This window comes from Choloepus didactylus, chromosome 17 (genome assembly GCF_015220235.1).
Source record: "Choloepus didactylus isolate mChoDid1 chromosome 17, mChoDid1.pri, whole genome shotgun sequence".
Lineage (NCBI taxonomy): Eukaryota > Metazoa > Chordata > Mammalia > Pilosa > Megalonychidae > Choloepus > Choloepus didactylus.
In genome coordinates, this window is record NC_051323.1 from 74,729,607 (window position 1) to 74,757,214 (window position 27,608).

At 56.7% G+C, this 27,608-nt stretch overlaps 1 protein-coding gene across 2 annotated transcripts in view; it reads right to left on the reverse strand.

Annotated features, from left to right (window-relative positions):
* Window positions 1-595: 595 nt before the first annotated feature.
* Window positions 596-27,608, reverse strand: part of LOC119512283 (tyrosine-protein kinase ZAP-70) — a 30,787-nt gene continuing 3,774 nt past the window's right edge. The window contains exons 2-13 of one of the 2 annotated variants that reach the window (XM_037806866.1): window positions 23,418-23,862; window positions 22,888-23,048; window positions 14,787-14,925; window positions 14,622-14,703; window positions 14,501-14,547; window positions 14,265-14,316; window positions 13,141-13,333; window positions 12,629-12,835; window positions 10,824-11,016; window positions 10,594-10,734; window positions 10,402-10,514; window positions 596-1,001 (exon numbers count right to left, since the gene is read on the reverse strand). In XM_037806866.1, coding sequence (XP_037662794.1) covers window positions 938-1,001; window positions 10,402-10,514; window positions 10,594-10,734; window positions 10,824-11,016; window positions 12,629-12,835; window positions 13,141-13,333; window positions 14,265-14,316; window positions 14,501-14,547; window positions 14,622-14,703; window positions 14,787-14,925; window positions 22,888-23,048; window positions 23,418-23,819 — 1,794 coding nt within the window. In that variant the 5' untranslated portion in view covers window positions 23,820-23,862 and the 3' untranslated portion in view covers window positions 596-937. Of the gene's footprint in view, window positions 1,002-9,065; window positions 9,436-10,401; window positions 10,515-10,593; window positions 10,735-10,823; window positions 11,017-12,628; window positions 12,836-13,140; window positions 13,334-14,264; window positions 14,317-14,500; window positions 14,548-14,621; window positions 14,704-14,786; window positions 14,926-22,887; window positions 23,049-23,417; window positions 23,863-27,608 lie in introns of those variants that run through there. The other variant, XM_037806865.1, reaches the window with a different exon arrangement.

Here is a 27,608-nt window from a genome sequence, read left to right on the forward strand (position 1 = left end):
CAAGATCTCAGGGGACTGTGGGTCTGATCAGGTATCTCCCTGTGTCCCAGCCTCTGTGTCCAGTCCCCGCTCCCCCTTTGGAGAAGAGAGAGAACTGCGAGACATCACTCAGCCCACGAGCCCCACCTCTTTCTCCAACAGGCCAATGAGTGGCTGCACAATTTAATGCATCTAGAACACTTTGCAACTTAATTGTTTTGCCCTAAATCACTCTCCTCCTCTCCTCCACACACGCTCGTGGGCTCGCAGTTGCTGCCGCTGTTGGCCAAGTTTGCAGAGGCAGCCACAGCTCTGCTCAGGAGCAGGCGGAGGTCAGTGCTGCTGGGAACATCTCAAAGCCATCCCTTTGACCCTGTCCCATAACTGACCTTTTAGGGAAAACCCTGCATCCCTCTTGGCTGCTGTGCATGCTCCTTTTAGCAGGATTTTATTAAATACTAAGAGTTACAAAAACGAAAGGCTGTTGTTCTACAAATGCACTGCCAGGCAAATGACAGTGCAAAGACCCATGATGCCTAAGAGAGAGCACATTAGCTCACTTCTCAGTGTATTTTCATGGTACCCCACCAGAAAAGAAACCCACAAAACACATCAGTCTCTCTCAAAAGCTGTTTATAATTTTTTTAAAAGCTATGCTTACAATTGAATATTGGCTTTAAATGCTACAGATATACCTCTTCTAATGGCAAAATCAGAAATTACTTATGAAGTGGCATGAATTTTGGTGAGTTCATACTGGAAAGGCTTTCCACATGAACTTTCTTATATGAAAATGCCCCTGCACCAGTTTATAGCAAGCGACAGAGTGGGAGTAAAACAGCCCCAGAACCTTGGGTACGCCAGACTTAGCCCAGGCACTGCAGCCACAAGGGCTCACTGGTGGCATCGATGAAACTCGACCTGCTACTTCTGCTTCATAATGAGGCCCCTGAGGTCACTAGGAAAGATCACGGTTATTCATCTCCATCCTCGTGTTTTCTTGGCTGCACTCATCTTCCCTCCTCACCACAGGAAACCAGAACAAGAAAAGCAAAAGTAAAGAAATTAGGAAAAGGGAGGAAATCGGCCATGATTACAAAATAAAAAAACAACCATCTTCTAGATAATATAAATCCTGCTTTAAACTTGTTCAGTGAGTTATACAGTTTTTAAGCCTCTGTACAAATGCTCTCCCTGCACAAGGAAGAGAAGGAGCTGGCTTCCCCAACAACAGTCCATTTTCCTTCCCAACAGGGTGGACAGTCATTGTCTACGCAGCCAGAGGCACCGTGGTCCTGGGCAGACAAGGAAGACCAATGCCTCTGCCTTTAAACTATCAGAGTGTTGAGACATGGGTCCAAATGAGAGCATTCTACACTGCAGGGGACCAGGAGTAAATAGAGGTCTACACTGCAGGAGACTGGGAGTAAAGCCAAGGTCTACACTGCAGGAGACTGGGAGTAAAGCCAAGGTCTACACTGCAGGAGACTGGGGAGTAAAGCCAAGTCTACACTGCAGAGGACTGGGGAGTAAAGCCAAGTCTACACTGCAGAGGACTGGGGAGTAAAGCCAAAGTCTACACTGCAGAGGACTGGGGAGTAAAGCCGAGGTCTACACTGCAGAGGGCCAGGGAGTAAAGCCAAGGTGTGCACTGCAGGGCCTGGGGTGTAATGCTGCAGAGGTTGGGGAGCAAAGCAAGGGTCTATCCTGCGAGGATCGGGGAGTAAAGCGGAGAAGCCCCGTGCCTACTGACTTCCCTGCTCCTTAGGAACTAGTAAGAGGCCGCCACACGCCTTAGGAAGTTTCCCAGTCCATCCAGGTGTGCCTGTTACAGACAGTTCGGAGTATCTGTTATAAGGGACTCAATGATTCTCTCCAGCTTTATCTCAGCAGAAATGAATTCCATTTCCCAAACTCCTACCTCCACACGCTCCACACCCTCAACACGAAAGGCTGCAGGGGCACACACGGGTGACTCACTTGTGTTATAATAAACAACACGAACCCCCAAACAATCTGTGCGCCAGCTGGATGCTAGTCATTCTGTGTACACCAGGTTCATGCTTGTCCACCACACACTCGCTTGTCCTGCATAACTCAGAGTAACTGCTCGAGATTCTTCCTTAGAAGCAATTCCCAGAAGCTTTCCAAATAACATAAAAACAGGGTCTTCAAAAATACCCGGGGTGGGGTAACTGACCCCCTCCACACATTCTCTGCAAACTCTTCACTCAGGGAAGAGAAGATGATTCAGAACTTGTCTCTCACCACAGCAAAAGTCATAAATGACATTGCTTCTACCCTGAAAGCCCCCCCAAAGCCAAGCAACGGGGAGTCGTGTTACAGCAAACACCCGGCATTTCGCCCATCTCAGCACGGGCCGGCGAGGGGGTGAGCCGCGACTAGGCCAGAAGGAAAAGGCCCCGGACCTTCCGAAGCTGGCGCGCCTGGACTCCGGGCCACGTTTTCATTGCCCAGATGTTGGTTTTGGCTTCGAGACCTTTCAGGAAGGCTCTTAGGGATTTGTTTCTGAGAATCGCCTGTGGGACAGACGGCCAACCTGTCCTTCCAGAACGAAATGCTTCTGTGCAGCCACTGTCACCTCAGAGGGGGACCAGTCCTGCCATGAGAGGAGGGAAAAGCGTGGCCCTGTCGTGACGACAGACCGTGCTCGAGGACACTTCTGACTGCCTTGATCTTAACCAGCCCCTCTTCCAGTTGCGAGATGAGCCGTGTTCGTGGGACACGGGCCCACGTTGGTGAGCTGTCTCCGTCCCCGCAGTGAGGAATGGCCCGACTGGTCCACGACAGGGACGCGCCTGGAGCTCCCGCTGGAGGGCACTGAGCCGCGGGCACACACCTGGGGCAGACTCTGCCTTCCCAGGCCCAGTGTCCTCGGCACCCACTGCTCTCCGGGCCTCCGTGGCCCACCTGGAAGATGGAGGCTGGTGGGAGGAACCAACGAGAGGAGCCCAAGAAGTCAGTGCCGCCTGCTCCAACTGTATTATTACAGTGGCAATTACTCCAAGGATGGCCTGAGAGTTACTGTGGTTGGAATGCAAATCACCCAGGGACCAGACCCTTTTTGGCAGTGGGAGCAGCACACGCCCGCGGCCACCCCAGGGTCTGCCACCTGCTCTCCCCCGACCCACCGCTCCCTCCACATCCCACGCCGGGTCCCTGCAGGTGCTTGCTCTCCCCAGGGTGCAGCCCCTCCCTCAGCTCACTGCACCAGCCCCTGGGGGCTGGGGGCAAATTCCTTAAAAGGCCTGGTGAGCTGATCCTGCACCTACCTGGGGCGGAGACCCTCGGCGGCAGAGAGGAGGCTGCGGCGGATACCTGCCTTCCAGGCCCCCTCCTTCCCCCTGAGCCGTGCTGGATTGCAAGTTCTCATGCATCCAGCGTTGCACCTTAATTCTGACTGGTAACTCTTCCCCTGCTTCTCAACACACAAGCAGCGAGCCCTTGCTGCCACAGTTGTCCTGTTGCAGACGGGAGCCCCTGTCCCCCGGCCCTCCCGTCTGGAGCCCCCAGGAGGGCAGGACTCCCCGCTGCTAAGAAAGCTCATGGCCATCCCCTGACGCTGCCTGTAGCCAAGCTTAGGGCAAAGCCCCCTTCCCGCCCCCAAGGGGCTGCTGCGCTCGCTCCCCTTAGCTCCTTCCATGAAATGAGAGGCCGAGTAAGTGTGACCGCCGCCCCTCCTCCCGCGGGCTCCTGAGATCCACAGTCAGTACCGTTTCACGCTCTCCCACAGGAAAAAATAATCTGCGCTTCTGTTTCCAGAAGCAATTTTTGCAAAGCAATTCTTAGAACTTAGAACGTAGCTTGACAGAGTTAAGGAGCTGAACGTCTTACAAAATTGGAATCAGAACGGAGTTTTGGAGGCGGCGTGGCCCCGGCAGGCAGCGGACGGGCTTCCCGCGGAAAAGGCTCAGGAGACGCCACCGCACCCGTCACCGCGCCGGACCAAGACCCCAGGTGCCCGATTTGCCAGGCGCCGCCGGATGTGTGGGGCCACCGGGGGTCGGTTGAGGCAACTGTCGGCGGAGAAAAGACCCTGAAGTTTCCGTTTCATAGATGGCAGTTTCCCTGCAGATCTCTAGCCCAGCCCCTGGCCGGGGCGAAGGAGGATGACCGATCATTTGTGTCTAGGACCTTGTTTTCTTGACGCGCTCCTCTTTCCCTCATCACAGGAAAATCAGAATAAGAAAAACAAAAGCAAGAAATTAGGGAAAGGAAGAAGAAATGGGCCAGGTCTATATTTTTTAAAACAATCGAGCCTCTTCTTGATCAAACAAAGCCTGCTTTACGCTTGGCAGGTGAGTTCACCGTCTTGAATCTTTCACGGCCAGTGCTGGACCTACGCCTTGCCTGGAGGCTCTGCCTTCCCCCTGAGTTGGCTTTAGCCTGGTGGTGGGCATCGCGAGGAAACGCCCCCAGCCCTGCCCTGCGCTGTTCAACCACGACACCAGGCCCAGGTGAGCGGCTCTGCCCCACGTGCACCTGCAGAGCAAGCACCACCTCTCTGTTCCCTCAGGTTCTCAATTTGTAATAGGCCTGTCCAGGCTGGACACTCCACCCCAAGCTTAGACTCTCCCCGAGTATAGACCGGTGTGATTAGTTACTACAGGAGGCTCATGGGACATCTCTATCTTTATCTTGACAAATATGACACCACCACAAACAGGAAAAAAAAGAAACAAACCTAAAAACCCAAAACTTCCTCTACATGACCTACAGCCTGTAACAAGAGATGCACAGAGGCAAACAAAATGGACTCTCTCCTCTCATAATAAACAGTTTCCCCTGACATGCCGGCCATGGGGCACTGGCTGTCTTAACCCCTCCGAGCCTCGGTTTCCATCAGGGGGGCCTTACGCGTGGGTGTTTTGAGAATTAAATGGCGTTTGGTGTGCTAAAGCTGCAGAACACAACAGAAATGGGTTGGCTCTTACAATGGGGGTTTAACAGCTCACAAATTTACGGTTCTTAGGCCGGGAACGCGTGCAGCGTCCAGGCTGGTGCCAGTGTCCGAGAGAACTAATATTGTCGCTCACTCACCAGTCCCAGCTGCCTTGGAGGGAATGACTGAGCTGTCCATCACCAGAGGTGTGCAAGCAGGTGTGAGACACGGCCGCAGCCCTCCCCGCCTGGACTGAGACTGAGGCCTGCCCTCCCCCGAGGCCTCTGCCCTCCTCCGCACGCCCCTCCAGGTGCCTCGAATTCCCTCCTCCGGCTCAGAGGCCTGGGGGTAGGGGTGGGGCGACGTGGTGCTCAGCGAGACCTTGGTCGCCTGGTGTCAGGGAGCACAGGTATTGCCCCCAGCAACCTTTAGACTCAGGTTTCAAAGGGAAATGTACACTGGGGGCTGCCCCCGCCCCTCCCCAGGGTCCCCCACCCCAGCCCACAGGCGGCCAGGAGGAGGCTGGAAGCAGGAGGTGGGGCCGGGGCTCCAATCCCAGCCCTGCCAAGGATACGTGCACCCCGCGAGGCGGTGATCCCAAGTTGTGTGCCTCCTGCCAGGCTTTTCCCCAGAACTCTGGGCTCCTGTGACACCACCTGTGGGGGCTCAGGGCAAGTCACACTTACCACAGCCGCACCCCAGCCTCTGACCTCCCTGCTCCCGCCCTCCGAGCCCGGCTGGCACCCTGGGTCCAGCAGCAGGCCCCCTGGGTCTTGAGAGGGTCCCAAGCCGCGAGCAGGGCCCCAGAGAGGAGGGGCTGGCAGCAGCAGCCCCCTCCTCAGAACCCTGTGCCACCCCCATCGCTCACTCCCCTGCCCCCATCCCAAGCCTGGAAACTGCCAAGGCACCCGGACGACAGCTGCGTCCCTGAGACCTTGGCCCCCTGGGTCCTGTGCCACCCACCGGCACTGTCCGGGGCCCTACCTGGGAGCCTGGCAGCAGGCACTGCCCACCGGAGGGATCTTTCCACCACGTCACTCCACTCCCGAGGATCAAGGCGTCACCCCGAGCCCTCCCGTCTGTCCCCAGACAACCCGGCCACGGGGTGGGACTCGCCACAGGGCCTTGGCACGGCCGGCCCTGCACCCCGCGGCTCCCCTCGCCTTCCCTGGTCTCCTGACCTCGCCCTTCCAGCAGCGGGGGCCCGGCCCCATCCAAATGGCGGAGGGGGCGCCCGGAGGCCGCCACTGCAGAAGCTTCTTTCCCAAAGCCCCGGAGAGCGGTTCCAGGGCGGCAGCCCGGGCGGCTGAGGCACGCAGAGGGGACTTACCGGCGCAGGACCCCGGGCGCCGCCGGCCCAGCCTGAGCTCCTGGGGCAGGGCCCGGCCGGGCTCGGAAGCAGCAGGGTGGGCCCTGCGCCCCCGGGGCGGGTCTGTCTGGGGGTGCCTGGGGGTGCCTGGGGCTGGGACGCGCCCTGCGAGACGGTGGCCGCGGGGCAGACGTGCAGGGCCCGGGCGGGAGGCGGCTGCTCGCGGGGAAGAGGGGCTTGGGGACCCGCGTGAATGGGGGACTCCTGCGGAGAGGCCGGGAGGCGGGAGGCAGCTGGGCTCGAAGTTCACTGCGGGGAGACGCCCTGGGGTGGGAGCGTCACTTCCCCGTCTGCAAAGGCCGGGCAGGGGGGTCTTTCCCAGTTCCTGGCGGCCAAGGAAAGCTCCGTCCTAACAGCGGCTGGTTGCAGCGGGAGGAGCACAGGCAGCAGGGTCCACTTTCCAACGATAACACATTAAAGCATCAAAATGTCCAGGTTTCAAGAAAAGGTTACGAAACAAAGGACAGCTGCCATACAAGTGATCGCTCAGGCAGAGGAGAAGACTGACGCATCAGGAACCATCAACGTAAAAAACAAAAATCTAAAACAGCAGTCCTGAATATGCTCAGAGCTCCAGGAAAACATGGACAAAGAACTAAAGGAAACCAGGAAAATGACAGAGGAACACAAAACAGTATCAACAGAGAGATGGGAATTATGAAAAGGAACCAAACAGAGCTGAAGACCACAGCAACGGAAATTTAAAATTCCCCAGAGGGGTCAACAACAGACTGGAGCTGGCAGAGGAAAGAATCAGGCATCTGAAGAGAACTGAAATCAACCAGTCTGAAGAGCTGCGGGAAGGAGGAAGAAAAGTGAGTGCAGCCGGTGGGGATCCTTCAAGCTCTACCAGCACGTGAGGAGGAGACAAAAGAGAAAGGGCACTGAGAATACTCAAAGAAATAATGTCTGAAAATTTCCAAAATGTAACCTAAGACATAAATACATCCAAGATGCTCAGCAAACTCCAGACAGGATAAACCCAAATGGACCCACACTGTGTTGTGTTAAATCAAACTGTCAAATGCCAAAGAGAGAATTCTGAAAGCCAGAAGAGAGAAGCTTCGCATTACAGACAAGGGAGCCTCGGAGAGATTAACTTCCAATTTCTCAGTGGAAACCAGGGAGGCGAGAAGGCAGTGGGAAGACACATTCAAAGTGCTGGAAGCCAAAAATTGCCAACCACAAATTCTGTATCTGGCAAATCTGTCTTTCAGAAATTAGGGAGAGAGTAAGACATTCCCAGATAGACAAAAGTGGAGGGAGGAGGGGTAAGGGAGGAAGGACAGACAGACAAAAAGAAAGAGCGAGCAGCTAAAGAGTCAGTGACAAAGGCAATGCACGATCCTGGGTGGGATACGGCAGGGGAGGAGAAAGGCCCAAAGGGACATATCATCAGGGCATATGAAAAAAATTGGAATATAGACTGTATATATTTATATACGTTATATATGTTACATTTCTGGAGCTTGATAACTGCACCTCAGGTGGTCACATAGGATCATCGTCCTTGGGAAAGGTTCACGGCAGTATTAAGCATTCAGGGAGCATGATGTGTACAACCTACACTCAGACGTTCGGAAAATGACGGATGGACAGACAGATGGGTAGCTAGCTAGATGGATATGGGTGGATGGATGGATAGAATGATAAAGTAAATGTGGCAAAACATTAAAATTGGTGGATTTGGGTGGGGAGTGGTGTATGTTCTCTGTATGTGGCTTGTATTATTTCTGTAACTGTTCTATGTATTTGAAAATATTTCACAATGGGAATAATAATAGAACCTACCTCAGGAGGTTGTCGGGAGGATTGGCAGGAGTTAATGCATAATACTTTAAACGGGTTGCTACAAGCACTTAGAACCATGCCCTGTGGGTAGTAGGTGCTCCAAAGGTGTCACATATTACCATTTTCATTAACATAAGTATTACTAAACAAGAAACGGGCTCACATAACTGCAAAACCCATAGGAGCTTCAGGCAAGGTTTGACCCAGGTGCACCAGGATGTCACTGGGCTCTGCAGTCTCCTGCTCAACCCCACGGTCCTTCCCCAAGGCCCCTGTCTCTTCACAGCACACCAAGGCTGGACTGGGGGTCTGTTCCAGGTGCCCCCAAGTGAAAAGGAAGAAAACGTGCCTTCCCCAAAGCCCAGCCTTGGCTCTGAGTGGGTAACACGCCCACCCCTGAGCCAACTGTTCTACCCAACAGAACGAGGCATTGGCTGGGAACTGGGGCTTGAGCCCATCACAGCTGAGGACGGGAAGCAAGTTTAGAAAAGCAAAGCAGGGGTGAGCTCCTGCTGCATTCTGCACTCCAACTCCCTGGTTTTCCATGAGGGGAAACTGAGGCGGCAAGCACTTGTGGACTGGTCTTCTCCTGAGTGGGAATGAGCAGGCACTTGGGGTGCCAGGTGATTGAAGACACCAGCTCCGACCTTCTGGGTCTGGGGCAAGGTGGGGGCAGGTGAGCTGGAATCACCTGAAGAGACTAAAAGGCGCTAAGCTACTTCCTTGGTTGGGGCTTGTTAAAAGCTCTGGGGGGTCCTGGTGTGCAGCTGGCCTGGAGACCCACCCGCCTCATGCGGTTCACGCGGGTAGGGAACCAGGCTGGCCGTGCCCGCGGCCCCTTGGCTTCCCCTTTTCCCTTCGCTCAGCATGAAGATGTTTCCCGGGTGGAGGCCTGGGAAACCAGCCCCAGCCTCTTGGGGTCACTTCCAGGTTTGGCCACACAAGAAAAATCCTGTTCAGCATTTCTCTAAGGACCCTCCCCACTCCAGCCTCTTCTTCACCCCAGAGAAGACGCAACAGACACGCAAGACAGAAGCCGAGTTTAATCCAAAGATTGGGGTCTCACTGCCCCGGGACCCGAGTCTCTCCCCTTCGGGCCCCAGAGGAGGCCCCTCAGCTCCAGAGGCCCCAGGGGGACCAGCCCAGGCTCCTCCGCCGTCCACAGTCCTCCCGCCCGGCAGAGGGGCAGAGGCGCCGAGCCCACCCGAGCCAGCCTGCAGGCCCTGGGAGGGACTGGGGCACAGGCAGAGGGCAGCTGGGGGCTGGTGCTCAGGCAGAGGCAGCCTTGGCACCCTGCCCACAGCCCTCAGGCCCCTCGACCTTGCTCGCCAGGCTGTAGTAGTAGGCCCGCACGCGCTGCTCCACGGCCACGAAGTCTGGGCGGTCCTCCCACCTGCGGGAAGGGCACACCCAGCCGCTGACCGCACCCCAGGACCCACCTCAGCCAGAAGGCGGGCACGGGGGGTGCTCAGCCGGCGGACCTCCCGGCTCAGAAGTCGAGGGGTGCGGTGTTGGGTAAGGGGGGCTCTGGAGGGAAAGGGTCCTGAAGTCAGGGCTGCCCGCCCAGCTCAGCAGCAGCTGCAGGTGGACACTGGGGACTGGTGGGGACTCAGGAAATGCAGTTCACTGGCCCTGGGGGTGGGTGTCTGTGGGCCAGGTGTGAATGCGTGGCCTGTGGGGGGACAGGAAACCACAGCTCTGTGCATGGGTGTTGGGTGCTGGGTGCCGGCCGCTTCGGGCCCCGGGGCGTGTGTGTCCCAGGTGTCCCTGCTGGAGGCTGGAACAAGGGTGCAGGGGCCATTCGTGTCTGCTCGACCGTGGGCGCTGGCCGGTGCTGTAAGGGATGTGGCACCATCCCCACGGGACGGCAGCAGGTGCAGGGGGTGGCGTGCGTGAAGCTGGGATATTGAGGGTGCTGGCAGTTGGGGCGTTTGTGTGTTGACTTCAGCCAGACAGAGGTGGAGGTTCTGAAAATCTCAAGTGTGGGCCTGTCAGGTAATTAGGTGCCGTGTGTCGGCGGGTGGGGGTGAGCCTTAGACGCGGGGGGGGTGGCCTGCGCCCTGGGTGGTGGTGACTGTCGGTTTACGGGGTGCCGACTCTGAGTGTGGCGATGCTGCTGGCGGGGACTGAGGTTTCTGAGCTGGAGCACTGGGTTTCCCCAGGGTGCTGGGTGCTGGCCACTTGCATGCTGCAGCGTTGGGGTGTCAGGAAGCTGAGCTTGCACATGGGGGGACTGAAATGTGGCTGCGGTCAGGAAACGGGGGGCCTATGGGGGGCGGCACGGGGGCACGTCCCACTGCGTACTGCCTGTCTGGGCTCTGCTGGGCTGTCCCCCACCCCCGCCGACACAGGCACTCACTTATAAGTCCAGCAGTCTCTCATGAGAGCGTACATTTCGGGGGGACACTCGGGCGGGCACTCCATCCGCTTGCCCTGCTCGACGAAGGCCATCACCTCCTGGCCCTTCATCTTCTGCTCGAGTGGGGGTGAGGGTGTGTGAGGAACAGGGCCCCCCACCCCGCTCCGCTGTACCCCCTCTGTCCACACCTGCCTTGTAGGGCTTCTGGCCGTAGGAGAAGGCCTCCCACATGGTGACCCCGTAGCTCCAGACATCACTGCGGCTGGAGAACTTGCGGAAGTTGATGCACTCGGGCGCGTACCACTTGAGCGGCCACTTCCCAGCTGAGCGGGCCTGGGGAGGGCACAGGCTGCCGAGGCCGGGCCCAGGGACCCTGGCCCACCACCCCCGTCCACCCGAGCGCCGCAGGGCCGGGGGCTCACGGTGTAGTAGCTGTCGTCAGCACCCAGTGCCTTGGAGAGGCCGAAGTCGCTGATCTTGGCGTAGTGCCGGTTGACCAGCAGGACGTTGCGGGCTGCCAGGTCGCGGTGCACGAAGTTCTTCTCCTCCAGGTACTTCATCCCCATGGCGACCTGGTGCAGCAGCTCCACCACGTTGCTGACAGGGATCTCCTCCCTGAGGACGTGCGGACATGGGGTCACCTAAGTTCCCGAAGGGGTAAAAGCCACTTCTCTCACCCAACCGAGCCTGGGCCAGGGGGCTGTGCGCTGTGAACTAAACGGGCAAAAGCCCCTGCCCTTGTCCAGCCTTGTGGCTTTAAATATCACCCATGGCTACAATTCCCGCATCCTTGTGTCCTGCTGCTCCCCTACGGGGGTCCCACAGGCATCTGGATAACAGGCCAACGCTGAGCCCCGACTGTGCACACGCACACACACACACGCATGCCCGGCCCCTCCTTCTCCAGCTCAGCGAACAGCAGCTCCTTCAGCTCCCCTCTTTCTCTCACACCCCACGACCAATCCATCAACAAAACCCGGCAGCTCTGCCCTCAGGTCTGTCCAGAATCCCCCCCACTTCCCCTCACCTCTGCTCCTGCCACCAGGTCCACCCCTCATCGCCCACCTGGACAGCACGGTCACCTCCATCCGGGTCACCGGGCTCCTGTCCTCACCCCCCACAGCCTGTCCTCCTTCCACTGCAGCCGGAGGGAGCCCTGAGCACCCGAGTCAGGCGAGAACACCTGTCCTCCCCCTCTGCTCTCAGCCTCCCAGGGCTCCCACCTCACTCAGGGTAAAAGCCCAAGGCCCCCTAAGGCCCTGTGCAGTCTGTCCTTCACCCCGCCTGCCCCAGCCACAGGCCCACTCTCACCGTCCCCTGCCACGCCGGCACGGGCCCACCGCAGGGCCCTTCCACGGGCTATGCCCGCTGCCAGAAGCGTCCCAGCCTCACCTCCTCACCGCTTCCTGGCTCCCTGGGGGGTCCTGCCCCTTCTCCCCACAGCACTGACCCCAACACACTCGATGTCGTGATAACGGCCACTTAGAGCCTCTGTTCCCCGCAGAGCTCGGGGCAGGGATCTCCGTCTCGCCTGCTCACCGACGGATCTGCAGGGCCTGGGATGGCTCCTGACAGTGCACCTGCCCAGAGCACCTGCCGAGCACCTGAAGGCTCCAGCGAGGGGCAGGCAGCCAGAGCCCGGTGAGAGGGGAAAACGCTCTTTAAGGGTCAGGCTCCGGGGCTGGGGGAACGCGGGAACTTGCTGTTTCTTTAGGTCAGAGGTCAGCAAACTTCTGTCAAGGGTCAGAGTGAGAATCCCAGCCTTTGTGGCCGCCTGTGGTTTCTGTCCCATGCTCTTCGTTGTTTCTTTTAAACACCCTTTTAATGATGTAAAATGTGCTTAGCTCCCGGGCAGCGCCAACCCGCCGAGGCCCTGGTTTGCTGCCTCTACCCAGGTGGACAGTGGAAAGCGACGGCTCCACGGGGCTGCCGAGCTGGCCGTGAGGGTCTGGGCGGCCCTAGCGGTAAAGCAAATTCCTGCGAAGTCCCTGCTACAGGGCTGGACACTGTTCTAGGCCCCTGATAAATATCAACTCACCCCTTGCAAGAGCTCCCTGAACCGGCATTGCATGCACAAGTGTGAACACACACACACACACCCCCCGGATCTAGAAACCTGAGGGCCCAGGTGTGGCGGCTGTTGCTGGAGGCAGACCCCGGGTCAGCGAGGGGGTCTCCGGGAGGCAGGCTGTGGGTGTGGCCTGCCCCCGCACCCCTGCGGACTCACCTCTTGCCGAGCAGGAACTTGTGCAGGGGCCCGGCGCCCGCCATCTCCATGACGAGCATCAGGGCCTCGGCCCGGCACACGCCGATGAGCCGCACGATGTAGGGGTTGTCCAGCTGGTGCATGATCTGCGCCTCGTGCATCATCTCGTCCTGGTCCGCCTTCCCGGGGCTCTGCTTCAGCACCTTGATGGCCACGTCGATCTGCTTCCTGCCCGCGGACAGCGGTGGGCGGAGTGCAGCCCGGACCCCTCACCTGCCGCCACCCCGAGGGGTGCCTCCCGACCTCCTCCTCAGCCCACAGCCTCGCCAGGGGCAGCAGGTCCGGTGCTGGGGTGCCCTGCAGGCCCCTTGGGTCCCCGGGGGCTCCTGTGCACCTGCGGCCTCGGGTGCCAGCCCCCAGGGAACCCTCGCGTGCATCACCCACCCGAGAGCCTACTTCCAGGCAAGCCAACATGGGACAGATGGACACCTGGCTCAGCCCCCCAGGCCACGGGCGCCCCCAGCACCGCGTACTTGCGCATGCGGTAGACACCCTGGCGCACAGAGCCGAAGTTGCCGCAGCCGAGCTCTATATCAGCCATGAGCAGGTTCTCGCGCTTCAGGAAGAGCTTCTTGTCCTTGAGCTCCTCAGGGTCGCTGTAGGGGCTCTCGTACACGCTCGTGTCCATGGGCAGAGGCCGTGGCTTCTCGGAGGACACCAGGCGCGCTGGGCACACACAGCCATGCACACCCAGGTGAGGAGCCAGGAGGGGACCAGGGGGCAGGGGGACAGGACGACAGGGCGGCCTTGGCCTCAGACAAGGGAGTGCCCTCCCGAGCACAGAGGCACAAGGTAAACGTGTGGGTTCGCATGTGTGTGTGGTTTCCTGTGTGCCCTGCATAGGCTCCAGGCTGCATCTGCAGGTGTGCTGCAAAGCCATGGACACGGACTCCAACGGTGCGTGCAACTGTGTGCACACGTAGCCGTGTATGCACTAGCTGGAGTGTGCAGGCGTGTACCCATGTGTATGTTTCAACGCACACACCCATGCATACTCCCCAGCCCAAGGCTGTGTGTGCAATGGGGGACCAAGGACGTGTGCATCTGTGCATGTGCTTGCCCAGGTCTACGCACGCCCACACGGCCATGTTCACCAGGGCTCCCGACTGAGCATCCGTGTGCACACATAACCACATATGTTTTTCATGGTGCACATCGTGGACAGGTTTGCCTCCACATGGGAAACACCGGGGCATCTTCAGCAGTGTTTTAGGAACACAGGCTCTGGTGCCCGCCTGCCTGGATTCAAATCTTGGCTCCAACCCTGCCTAGCTGTGAGGCCACCCCCTTTCTCATCTGTAAAGTGGGGGGCATTGCCATAACTGCCCTACATGCAGCACGGGCTGGGCTGCACCTGGCTTGAGGTAGTTCTCTGTAAATGTGCTTCTGTGCACAGGGTGCCCGGGGCGTGGCCAGGTGTGAATGTGCACAGGCGAGCGTGGCAGGTGTGCACCTGTGCAGACATCTGTGGGGGTGGGGTGTGCCCAGCGGCAAACCCCAGACCAGGCCTGGCTCACAGCTCTCCCCCAACCCCAGACCCACTTGGGGACCCTCGGCCTGGCCCGAGCCCCACCCACACCTCCACCTGCCGGCTCACCTGGCTCAGGGGTGTAGCCATCTGAGTTGAGGGTGTCCGTCTGTCTCTGAGGCTAAAGGTCATGGGATCGGTAAGGGCCAGCAGGGCCCGAGCTGGGGGGCCCCCTCACCCCTTTCAGGAGACCCCCATCCTCTGAGGACTTCCCAGGGATGGTGCTGCCCCCTGGGAGCAGGACCCCCTGCCCACCCACCCAGCTCCCTCCTGAGCCCCCACCCTGAGCTGCGGGGTGGACTCACGTGGGTGAAGGAGGAAGGATGGGCTGGCAGTGAGGGAGCGGCGGCCCCTGGGGGAGCAGGAGGGACAGTGAGGGAGGTGGGGGCACGGGGGTCCCAGCCACCCCCCATGGCCCCCGCGCACCTGGGTTGGCGCTGGTGTTGGGACAGGCCTCCTTCAGGCAGTGGATGAGCCCGTCGGCCTTCAGCTTCAGGTATTCCACCAGCTGCGGGCAGGGGGCATCAGGCAGGGCCCCCACCCCCAGGAGCCCGAGCAGCGTCTCCCCCAGCATGGGTGGGGGGCACCTACCTGCCAGAGGGTGTCAAACTTGGTCCCCTCGGGGATGCAGTATTTGCCTGCCTTGTCCTGGCTGATGAGGTAGTGGTACACGGTCTTGCCGTAGATCAGGGACAGCGCATATGTGCCCTGCTCCTTCCGGGGCCTCAGCCTGGAGGGGGCGGGAAGGGGACGTCCCCCACAGCCACCGGGATACTCCTGTGCCCCCCTGCCCCGCCAGGCCTCAGTCCCCCCACCCTTGACATCCTGTGGGCTCTGCACCCCAGAGTCTCATGGAGAAGCAGCAGGGACTTGGGGGGCCAAGGTCAGGCCCCACTCACCCTCCAGACCCACTGGGCATGGGCTGCTGGGGGGGCATCCGTGGGGGACACTGGTCACTCGTGGGGACACTGGGCCACCCATGGGGGACACTGGCCACCCACAGGGGACATGACCACCCATGGAGGACACTGAGCCACATACTGGGGGTCACTTGGCCACCCACGGGGAACACTGGGCCACCTATGGAGGACACCCACGGGGAACTCTGGACCACCTATGGAGGACACCCATGGGGGACACTGGCCACCCAAGGGGAGGCACCTGGTCCTCCACTGCTGGTCACCCACAGCCAGACTCTCGACAACCCAGAGGACACTTGGCCATCTGCAGGGACACAGAGCCACCCACAATGGGGCACACAGCCTTCAACAAGTCAAGTCAAACCATTCTCTTGGGGAGAGAAAGCCTTTTCCACATGGACACCACACAGGCAAGCACAACCCTATGATGTGCTCACGGGGCCCCTCTGTGCAAATTAGAAAAGTCACCTATCATCGCAACAGACTGACTCCGATGGAAGGAAACCCTCAGTCGCCCTTGACTGGAAACGTGTGAGATACAGGATGTGACTCAAACCCCTTGGAGACGGTGGCTTGTGCAGTAAAATACTGCCCAATCCCCACCACTCCCCAGGGCACGCACACACACGCACACACATGTGGAGACACGGAAGTTTCCCTGGCTTGATAGGTTATACAGAGAGGCCACTCCTAAGCTTTGTGTGCCTGAAGGTAGGCAATTTAGATAAGGATAAAGACGCTGGGCTCCTTCCGTGCTCCTGTCTCCTGCTCCTGTCTCCCGTCCAGCCCCAAAGAGATTGTCCCTTGAGATCAAAGACATGCAATCGTGACCTTGTGGCTTTAGAAAAAATGCACCCTCCCTGAAAAACCTGAAAACAGTCACGTAGGAGACTACCTTACATGCTATAAAAACCTGTAGGAATGAGTAGAATAAAGTTTCTTTTGATGAACACAAAGATGGAATCAGCTCCCTTCTTTCACAATCGGTGCCCCGTGTGAGGAGTTCCAGTCCTGACCACGACGTCTGGAAGCTGCACAGTAAGTACAAGCGAGTTGTCTCGCGGTGGGTCAGTAGTTTCAGCCACTCAACGATACGGGTCAGTCTCTCAATGTCCCCAGCGCCAGTATGTTTTAACTTTACAAGGGCTGCTGCAAGCTAGTGGAGCTTCTGTTTCAGAAGATAATTTGTATTCTTTATTGCATGATGTTGTCCAACACAACCCTTGGTTTCCCGAGGAAGGCACATTAGACTCAGATGTGTGGGAACGCATTGGATGAAATTTAAAGTGCCACTTTGAGCGAGGACAGAAAGTTTCCTCTAAAACATTTACTACATGGGCTCTTGTTCGCATTGTCCTGGCCCCTCTTCATATTGCTGAAACTGAGGCTTCAGAAACTAATGTACCTAAGAGAGAGACAACTGCTCTGTCCGATAAATGCCTTCCGCCTCCCAAGCCCTCGGCCCCCATACCGCCAGCCGATAAAGGCGGCGGGGAAACGACTACAGCCTCGCTCCCTCCCGTTCCTTCTTTATCACCACCACCGCCGCCTTCCCTCCCTAGAGGTGCCGCACTAATTTTGCAACGCTGTCTTCACAAGGCGGCATTAGCCATCGATCTTGTTTGCCCCATTATGCTTAACCAGCTGCCCAGAAATTTTTCCTAGAGCACTGGGACTGGGAAGTCCAGGTGAAAGCCACCACAGACAAGCACCAAATGCATCTGAGTTACGGCAGCTTTGCAATTCAGACTTTCCCTGTGCTGGGTAAGTGTGTACTTTTTTGTTTATTGTGTTCACTTTGCTTTCTTTTGTTTCAATTAGTCTATTGTGTAGTAAAGCTAATTAAGTTGATTCGAGGGTCATGCATGCAAAGTCAGTGGGTTTTAGCCCTACTAACTGTAACCCCAGATTTGTAGTTCTCCTTTTAAATTTTGTGCAGTTTGCACAGTTTGCATTTGTGTGAAAAACCAGTGTCATAAAATAATATCTCTACTAAGGAATCTGATAATGAGGACTTCAACTCCCTCTCTCTATTAAGAATGTTTTATTTTAAATATTTAGCATCATTCTAACAAGTTTGATTTTGGTGGTAATAGCACGTTGTATAGAAGGTATAAAAATGTTTTTCTAATTAAGAGGAAAAGGAAAGTAGCTTTATCCTAAATGACTGATTGTTTAAAATTGTTGGATAAAGCCTGGATGGATAGGAATGTGGGATAAAGCCTGGATGGATACAGAAAGTTGCAGAGGGTTTGTAGAGCGGAAAATTTATTTCTGTAGACAAGGTTGAAAGATAGGTACAGAAAGCTGTAAAAAGTTTGTGAAACAATTATTTCTGTGGTCAAACTTAAAAAATGATAAAAACTAGTAATAACACTGCTTAACAATAGAACCTTAGAACTTAAAGAAAAAGGTGGTTTTATAAAACAAAATAGCATTAAATATTTTAACCACCACCCAAAGCAGTAATTAATATTCAATGTTGTGGATATGTGCCTAATAATTCACAAAATATAAAACATTCCTCACCGTACTGCAAGCTCCTCACGTTATGGTCTCCTGCTGTTTTTATTAAGAAAAAAGTTTCCTTAAATTATTGAGGTGTTATTTCTTGATAAAAGGTTGTAGAAGTGTTTTTCTGAGTAATCAGTGTAGGATGCAAAAAGTCTCTTTTATCAAAATTACTTCTTGCACTCAACATATGTTAAATTTATCATATCCTTGGTTGCTTAAAAATATTGTCTTCTCACTTTTAAAAGAGCTAAGTCTTTTCCTTAACTTTAACAAAATAAAAAATATATATACATATACTGTTTCAAACCTAATAACTTTTAATATTTTGCTTTCTCAAGGTCAAGCCCTAAAAAGATATCTCTCTATTCCCAACAGTTAAAAAAATTTGTTTGTTCACCTTGAAAAAAATGAAGTACTAAAAATGATTAAATTCATGTAATATGTTATAAATGGCAGAAGAAATGTTTAAACAATGTTATAAAAATTAAAAACTTCTAACCTGCTTTTGGTTACCGATGTACATAACATCAAACAATGTAATACTGCTAATTATAATTTCAGTTATTTTTAAAAGAGTTATCTGTCACAAAACAGCCCAATGGAACCCTGGAGCCCACCGTCCAGAGGACCAACGATGCTGCACTATAACAAACGCACAGAGAAGATCCCTCCAGAAGCTAACTCCGGTGCGGATGGACCAGCCTAAGAAGACATGGCACCCGTTCCCAGAACCCCCATGATGTCCCTGTGAATGAGCTTTATGTCATTACACCAAATGTGATCATAATAAAAACAGGGGAGATGTGGAGACACGGAAGTTTCCCTGGCTTGATAGGTTATGCAGGGAGGCCGCTCCTGAGCATTGGGAGCCTGAAGGCCGGCACCAGGCTGGGAAAAGGCCAAAGCTTTGTGTGCCTGAAGGCAGGCAATTTAGATAAGGATAAAGGATTTAGATAAGGATAAAGGATAAAGACGCAGGGCTCCTTCCGCGTTCCTGTCTCCTGTCCAGCCCCTAAGAGATTGTCCCTTGAGATCAAAGACATGCAATCACACCTTACGGCTTTAGAAAAAATGCACCCTCCCTGAAAAACCTGAAAACAGTTACACAGGAGACTACCTTGTATGCTATAAAAACCTGTAGGAATGAGTAGAATAAAGTTTCTTTTGCAGGAACACAGAGACGGAGTCGGCTCCCTTCTTACACACACACACACCTGCCCACCCCCACCATTCTCCAGTGCATGCACACACACATGCACGCACACACACACACACCTGCCCCCACCATTCCCCAGTGCACGCACACACATGCACACACACCTGCCCACCCCTCACCATTCCTCAGTGCACGCACACACACATGCACGCACACACACACACACACCTGCCCACCCTCACCATTCCCCAGTGCACGCACACACTCATGCACACACACATGCACACACCTGCCCCGCCATTTCCCAGTGCACACACACACATGCACACGCACACACACGCACCTGCCCACCCCTACACCAGCCTCACGTGAGTGGCTCCCGCAGTGGTATAAACTCTCAGGCTCAGCAAGTATTGATGAGTGTCAACCATGCACCAGACACTGTTTGAAGGGTAGGGAGGCAGTGGGGAAGGACGGAGGTGAGTCCACCTTGCAACCGGGCCCTTCCTTGGGCCACAGGAACAGAGAAGTGGCCCTAAATCACCACGGCAGGGCCTGAGTGAGGGATGGAGGGCAGCTGGGGCCGCAGCATCCATTCCTGGAGAGCACGTTCCCCAGAGATCAGGCACTGAGAGGTGATTCAGTTCCTAGGCTAGCCCACGACAATCCAGGGGAACCGTGGAGAGGAAGGAAACCAGCATGGGGTTTGAAGGGGGAGCAATGAAGTGCAAGCAAGAGCAGTGGGCTGCCCTGGAGTTCCCAGTTAATAGTTCTTTTCTTTTGAGATGCGGGAACACTTCTTAAGGGTCAAATCATTAAGTTAGCATGTGGTGCATTGAAAGAAACAGCCGTGAGATTTGGCAGCTCTTCCAGTCAGCAGGTGGCATCTATTTCTCTACCTCCTGACACTGGGCTCAGCCACATGGCTTGGTTTAGCTGATACAACATTGCCAAACAGGACAAAGGCAGAGGCTTGAAAGGCGGATGAGCCCTGGGGCTGATCTGCCCTCTCCTGCTTTGCCTGGCAATGCCATCACTGTGGGAATGAGGGCACATAGCCTGGGCAGCAGCCACAGGTAGGGGAACGAAGGCACTCCCATCCGCCAAATACCAGGCCTCAACCAGCCGGCTGACTGCAGACGTGACAGGGAACTCAAGCAAAATGGGGAGAACCACACAGCTGAACTCAGCACAAATGCCAACACACAGAATCAAGTTGTTTTAAGCCACATTTGAGGGCTGTTTGTTACACAGCAAAGGCTAACTGACACATTCTCTCTGAAAAGAGACATGTGAATACATAAAAGAGCAGTTGCTAATTCCTGGATGATAATCACACAGGTAAAGACATCAGTATGGTCATCATATATATTTCAGGGCCACAAGTTCTACTTTGCTCACCAAAAACCACTAGGTGGTGGCAGTTCTTTGTCCCTGCAGTTCAAACTTCCACTTAAGTTAGAGATACGGGCTAAGGTTTCAACTTGTATCAAGAAGGAGGAGAAGGAGCAGGTGAAGAAGAAGAACCATTTATTAAGGCATCGGTTCAAAATTCATTCTGTTTGCCATTTGATGCTCACAGCTTCCTCACTGGGGAGATCCCCATTTGCAGATGAGGAAACTGACGCAGAAAGGTGACATCTCTCGCCCAGACCACACACCTGCATTGTGACTCCTAATTCCAATCCTAGGACAGACGGTTCGCAAACACAGCCACCCTGATTCCTCTCCCTTGGGTGGTCTCCCACAAAACACAGAATGGCCATGTGACTTGCTTTGGCCAACCAGACTTTGACAGCTGTGCTGGTTTGAATCTATTATGTACCCCAGAAAAAGCCATGTTCTTTAATCCAATCCTGTGGGAGCAGACCTATCGTGAGTGGGACCTTTTGATTAGATTGTTTCCATGGAGATACGGCCCCACTCATTCAGGGTGGGTCTTGATTAGTTTACTGGAGTCCTTAAAAGAACTCAGGGAGAGAGAGAGAGAGTTCAGAGCTGACACAGACCCAGATGCTTGGAGATACAGACAGAAAGATTTTGGAGATGCAAAGCTAAGAGATGAAGCCCAGAGTTTGCCCTGGAGAAGCTAAAAGAGACCCAGAGACATTTTGGAGAAAGCCATTTTGAAACACAACCTGGGAGCAAAGGACCAGCAGACGCCAGCCACGTGCCTTCCCAGCTGACAGAGGAGCTCCAGACACCAGCGGCCATTTTTCGGCAAAGGTATCCTCTTGCTGATGCCTTAGTTTGGACATGTTTATGGCTTTAGGACTTTAAATTTGTAACCTAATAAACCCCTTCATAAAGGACAATCCATTTCTGGTATTTTGCATAAAGGCAGCTCTAGCAAACCAGAACAGTGGCATTGCATGTGGAAACACGCCCTCGCCAGCTGTTCTTCAGAACGTCGCCACCACTGCCACGTTGACCAGACCAGGCTAGCCCACTGGACGGCGACAGCCCTGCAGCCAAGCCATCCCGACACCCCAGCTACCCCCACGCAGTCCGGCCCAGCCCCCAGCAGCGGAGGAGCCGCTCGGCTGGCTCACAGGGTCGTGAGGAAGGAACACCTGTGTGTCATCTTGAGTCACTCGGTCTCTGCAGAAACGCAAAGTAAAGTTCACCCCTGAGAGCAAACAGTCCCATCTTAAGGTGTCCAAAAGCCACATGTGCAGCTGCACTTCTCTGGAACAGGCCTTCAGGATTCCCTCAAAAGCCTCAGAAACTTCACTGCAATCCAGAGTCTAAAGCCGGGAGGTGCTGTGAAAAAACCACCTTATCAGCTGCCAGCGGAACCTCGGCGTGGGGGCTTGTGCCTTGAGGGAAACATGCAGACGCTGACCCGTGGACCTGTGCACAGACCCCATATGCAGGGGATCAAGGAAAATGGGGTGGTTCCCCCCAAATGGGCTAGTCCCTAGGGGAGGAGGGTGAGAGCAACGGTTGAGCCAGGCAGGAGCTCAGAAGCAACCATGAAGCAACTGGGAGGAGAGCTCCCCGGGAACTCAGACGGCTTGAGGAGGCACCGGGTTTCCCCAAGGTCATGGGAGAGAAGCGGGCACCAAGTTTTTCTATACTGTGAGGCCTGAGTGACTTCAACTGACATCTGGGTAACATCTGCTACAGAAAAGAGCCCATGTCCTGGGCAGCTCAGCAGGGCTTTCAAACACCCAGCAGGGTTTTAAAAAGATCTTTAGAGAGATTCTTTTACAACAACAAACTCAAAATTCACAAAGCCCCAGGGGCTTTGCTGTGGCTCAGACACGCACACGGACGCCCAGATTCAGTCGAGCGGAGCAGGGCCAGGAGCCGCGCACATTTAGCAGATGCCAGGCCCTAGACGATTGCTTTACACAGACTAATTCGTATGATCCAAAGTAACAAACACTCGAGGTAGCAGTTGGAGGGAATGGCTTCAGCGCCCTCCCAGGGCCCCACCCCACACAGGGAAACAACCCCTCACCTGGCCACCTGTCACCCCCCTGCCTACCCTCCTCGCCAAGGAAATGCCTGCTTCCTGCTCACGGCACTGCTGTTCCCTCTGCAACAAACACTCTTCCACCAGAGAGCCGCGCAGCTCATTGCTCACAGCCTTGGGTTCTCTACTCAAAAGTCCCTTCTCAGGGAGCCCTCCTCCGGCCACCTAAGCGGAAATCACCAGCCCGCTCACCACCACTGCGCACACACATTCCCACTATCTGACATACTGTGTATTTTATTTATTCATCTTTTTGTCTATCAGGAGGATGGCATTTGTGTCCATTCTGTTCCCTGCCTGTTTCCTGGGCTGGACACCCAGTGGGCACTCAGTAAATATCTGCCGAATGGATGAGTCCACGTTCCAGGAGGAAACTGAGGCGGAGGGCAGCCGGGCTGCATGCCCAGGGTCCATCAACTCGGGAGGCTTTCCCCACCTGCCGTCCCTTTTCCACCTACAAATCCCTCATGACTCCACCGACCATCTGCAAACGCGAGCACCCACAGGGACCTGCTCATAGACACGTCCCACACGGCCCACCCAGCTCCCTCAGCAACGCCCCAGCCCCCAAGCTGCCACCCTCACCTCCCCCAAACCCGGCGCCCCAAGCCCCCGACATACAGGAACTTGCCGTCGCTCTGCGAGCCCGAGTAGAGTTTGCGCTCGGCCTCCTCGCGCGTCAGGCTGCTGTGGAACCAGGGCATGCGCTCGTGGGCCGTGGTGGCGATGAGCTTCTCCACCTGGGGCGCCTGGCTGATGATGGCCTGCTCCAGCGCCTCGCCCTAGGGAAGGGTGAGGAGGTGCTGGCGCGACCCCAGGAACCCCCTTCCACGTCCTGGGCCCTCCCAATCGCCGGTGTCCCCAAGAGCATCCCCAGCTCCCAAGGGGACGCAGGGAGCCGCGCGCGGAGGCGCAGAGCAGGCCGTCCTGGGAGACACCTCCGCCCCACGGCGTCCTACCCACGCCCAGCCGCTCCGCTTCCCGGCCCCGCGGCACCTCCACCCTCGCCCCTGGCACAGTCACGCACCACCCAGTCGCTCGGACCGTGATAGAACTCCCCCCCACTCCACCCCCACGCGCCCTTGGAACCCCGGCCTCGCAACCCGAAGGCGCCCACTCTTCCCCAGCACCCCCTGGTCCCGCCGCGTCACCTCCAGCTTCCAGGTCTGGCGCACGTAGTCGCGCACCATGGCGTCGCGCAGGCAGTCGAAGACGCCGGACTGGGGCTCGAAGCCCGCCGGCCGGTTGCAGGGCTTGCGCAGGGCGCAGGGCAGCCCGTCGGGGTCGCGCGAGTAGAACTCGCAGAGCTCGGCGGGGCCGCAGTGCGCCTTGCCGCCCGCGATGGCGTAGGTGCCGTTGAGCTGGCGCTCGACGGGGAAGTGGTGGAAGCGCACGTCGTGCACCAGCGAGAGCACGTAGCCGCCCAGCGAGCGCAGGCACTGGCGCAGCAGGAAGAGCCCGTCGGCCATGCCCGCCAGCTTCAGGTGCTCCTCGGCCTCGGCACGCGAGATGCTGCCGTAGAAGAAGGGCAGGTGCGCCGCGGGGTCCGGCATCGCCGCCTCGCCTGCGCGGGGCCGTCCTTGCGTCTCGCGGGACCTGCGGGTTCCGAGGGGAGTGGGGGTCCGTCGGGGCTCGGCTCCCCTGACCGGGGCCTCGCGGGCGCGCACCGGGGTGCAGGGCCTGAGCCTGCTGCTGCTCCCGGCGACGCCAGAGGGCCCCAGGCCGCTGCGCTCGGGTCTCTGACTTTTCAGACGCCCCGCCGGCCCCCGCGCACCAGCACATTTCACAAACACACGCTGACTTCTTGCTGTGTTTCCGGCCGGGGGCTGGGAGTGAATATGGAGGACGTGGTCCCTGCTCTCCTGAAGAGAACACTCTAAGGAGGGTGCGGGGGCGCGGGGGTGCGGGAAACGAGGAAAGAGACCCCGGATAGCAACTACAGACTGAGGTGAGGTGCGTAAAGCAGAGAGTGCTGAGCGAGGGCAGGCCACGGTGGCCGGGAGCGGGCCTTCTCGGAGGAGGCGGCATTTGAGCTGAGGCCTGGAGGAGGAGAAAAGCCGGGAGCGGCATGTCAGGCAGAGGGAACAGCAGGTGCGAGGCCCTGAGGCTGGAACAGGCTTTGCTCCTCAAAAGCCCCGGCTCCGTCAGCCTTCCTGGCCCTTTCCACTGACTCTCCCGTCAGCCTTAGAAACCCCTCATCCTGAGCACCGCAAATCCCCCGCCTCTCTGTCTTCACCAGCAGGTTTCTAAAAGGCAAACGCTAACTCCAATATCCATCAGTAGGGGTTTGGCTAAATAAACCAGAGTTTAACTCCAACATGAGCTTCTTTATAGCCTTTAAAAAGGAGGTGTGTGACTGAACATGTCCAAAACCTACTGGTAAGAGAACAGTAAAAAATATGATTCTGCTTGGGGAGAGAGAATTATGAATATTTGGAAAGATAGATAGGCATCTGGTAAGGTGGGTAAGTTAAAATTACTTACCCTCAACTTTCTGGGTAGTGGCAATGTCCTATGTTTTGAAAGAGATTGGGTTCCAAAACTCAGAGTATGCACACTTGAGATTTTTTCATTTCATCATTTGTAAAATTTATCCCTCCCCCTCAAAAAGAACCACACCATACTGAACCCCAGTTAAAGGCCTGCATGCAGAAGCGTTCAGGGGTGAGGGGTGTGACTTGCTCTGAAAGGTGTCCAGAAAACAATGAGGTTTGATGGGTGGATAGAGCCAGGGGTGAGTGGATAGTTGGACATTTAAATACACATAAGATAAAGCAAATATAGCAAAACGTTCCTGTAGAGTCTAGGGGGTGGGTGGATGGGTGTACAGTTATTTCCATTTTCTATATGTTTGAAAATTCTTGCAGTATTGGAAAAAAAGTCTCCCCACGACAGCTACCAGTTGTTTCCATACCATGGCAGGGCCCAGCTAAGCCACCCAGGCACCCTAGGTCAGGGAAGGCCCCTTGGGTGCCTCTTCATTGTACAAAGGGAAGCAGAGGGTGCAACGAGAGCTCCAGTGACTGAGGAAAGGCACCACTCCCCCTGTCCCGGGACACGCGGGATGGCTGCCGGGCGGAGAGGAAGATCGGGAGGGGGATTCCCGCGAGGTGGCTCAGGGCAGCTGGAGGGGGGCCCGGATGTGCCTTCTGACCAGCTCGCTCTGACGCTGAGACTGGGGGTCCCAGTGGTTACGGTTAATGCAGAGGGGGCTGCGTGTCCCCTCCCATGAGGTGTCTGCAGAGGTATCTAGAGTCGGGAGGGCGCGTAGGTATCAGAGAAATGAGCGCTCGTGTTCCACACACACCCACACGGGGTCTACAGCACCCCCGTTCCTAATCGCCCCTGGTCGGAAACAACCCAGATGTTGCCGGCGGGTGAGCAGAGGCCCTGGCGGGAAGGCGGAGGGCGGTGCGCGCGGCCCCGGGTGAGTCACCGCGGCCCGGGAGGGGAAGCAGCAGACCCCGACGTGCGCAGCTCTCTGCACGCCTGTGGTGATGGGCGCGCCCTGGCTGCCAGGGAGGGGCCAATGTAAGGAAAAGTCTGTGTCTCTATCGAGGTGGTTGTTTCTCGGCTGTCTGTGCTTGTCAAATATCACAGAATTTTTCACTAAAATGGGTGACTTTTATTGTATGTAAATTATAAATTTTTTTTTCCTAATGAAGGAGAGAAAAGGAGGCGGGAGGTGGAGACTCACAAGGCCCTGGTAGTAACCGAAACAGGATAGGGGCTGCCTCTGCGCCTGCCCTCTCCTCCAGCCTCCCATCTGCTCTCCAGCTGGCACAGGGTGCGGATGTCACCAGGCAAGCGGTTTGCGTCCTCCTCGCGACCAGGGCCCCTGAGCGACTGACAGCAGCGACCCCTTTCCCGCTGGAGCCCCACAGCGTTCTCACTTCCTCCTCCCTCTCTGAGATCTGCTCTCTGTCCCCTTCCCCAAGCCCTTGTCCCCTTTCTCGGGCGCCCTGCCTGCGACTGCACCTGCTGCCAGGCCCCCTCTCCTCCTGAGCTCAGACCTCTCTCCGGGGGTGGGTTTGGGCTGTAACACCTCCTTTGATCTCCGGGGAGCCGTTTCTATTAACACAACCGGAGATCCAGATCTCACGCATGCTGGGCCTGCGGTTGGCCAAACCCCTCAGCAGTTTCCTACACGAGCTGAGGTCTGGGCTCTGCAGGTTGCTTCTAGGCAATTCTTCCCCCAGGCCTCCCTTGCTCAAGAACCTCCTGTAGCTCCCTCCTGCCTACCTCCCTGAATCTAAACGCCTCAGTCTTCTGCTCCAGCCGGGCTGAGCTGCTCACCCTCCTTCAAATTCACTTCCCACCTGTGAGCCGTGTGGTGCCATCCACTGAGTGCTCCCCCTAGTCCTCTCCATCTCCCCAAACCCAGCCCTGCCTCATAGACTCATCTCCCCGCAGCCCCATAGAGCATCAGGCACAGGCCAAGGCCAGGGGCAAGAGCCTGTCTTGGATGGTGGGAGGGCTGGGGATGGCCACGCTGGTCTTGGGGGCAGGAAGCTGTGGCAGGAAACTGCCGGCAGCACAGTTTGAGAAGCTCCTCCCCGCGGTGGCTGCAGGTGCACCCACCCGGGGGTGGGTGAGGGTAGGAGTCAGGGTGGGGTGGGGGAGAGCTGGTCCTCGGGGCCGGCCAAGGGCCACAAGCTATGACTGGGCACCTCGGACCCGAGGCCAAGGAGTCCTTGAGGCAGCGCATTCCCCCGTACGCTCTCAGCTTTGTCCCCAGCTTCCCTGCCTCCCTGCCAATAACGTCGACAGCAGTAATAGTAACCACCGCCTGCCTGGCCTGCCGGCCTGGGGCCCTGCGTCTGCTACCTCCCTGTGCACTGGACTGACCTCGTTAGGAAAATCGGGAGACGAGGCTCAGGGTGACCCAGTTCTGGGGTCCCATGGCTGCAGCCAGAGATGCTGGGGAGGCCAGCGGGGGTCACCGAAGAGGGCAGAAGGTGACAGGCCAGGGGCTCAGGAAGCCGGGCAGACCCAGGCCATGTGGGGTGCGCTCAGGGCAGCTGGTCCCTCCGCAGCCTCGGGGCTGGGGCAGGTGCCTCTGAGCTGAGCTGTGTCCCAGCAGACCCTGTGGCCTTCCCAGGAGACACACGTACCCCGAGGCTGCCAGTGACCCCGTCCAGCTCCCAGCGCAGACGTCCCAGCCTGGCCTTCCTGAGTCTGCAGCTGAGGGACAGCAGCCTGTCAGGCCGGGCCCAGGAGACTGCCTGGGAATCAGCAGTGTTCCCTTACGTCTGTCCCAGAGGGGCCTGATACCCACAAAACGTTTCACAGGAAAAAAGCATCAAGTGGTCAAACAGCTTCGGAAGCGGTGGGAAGTGTCA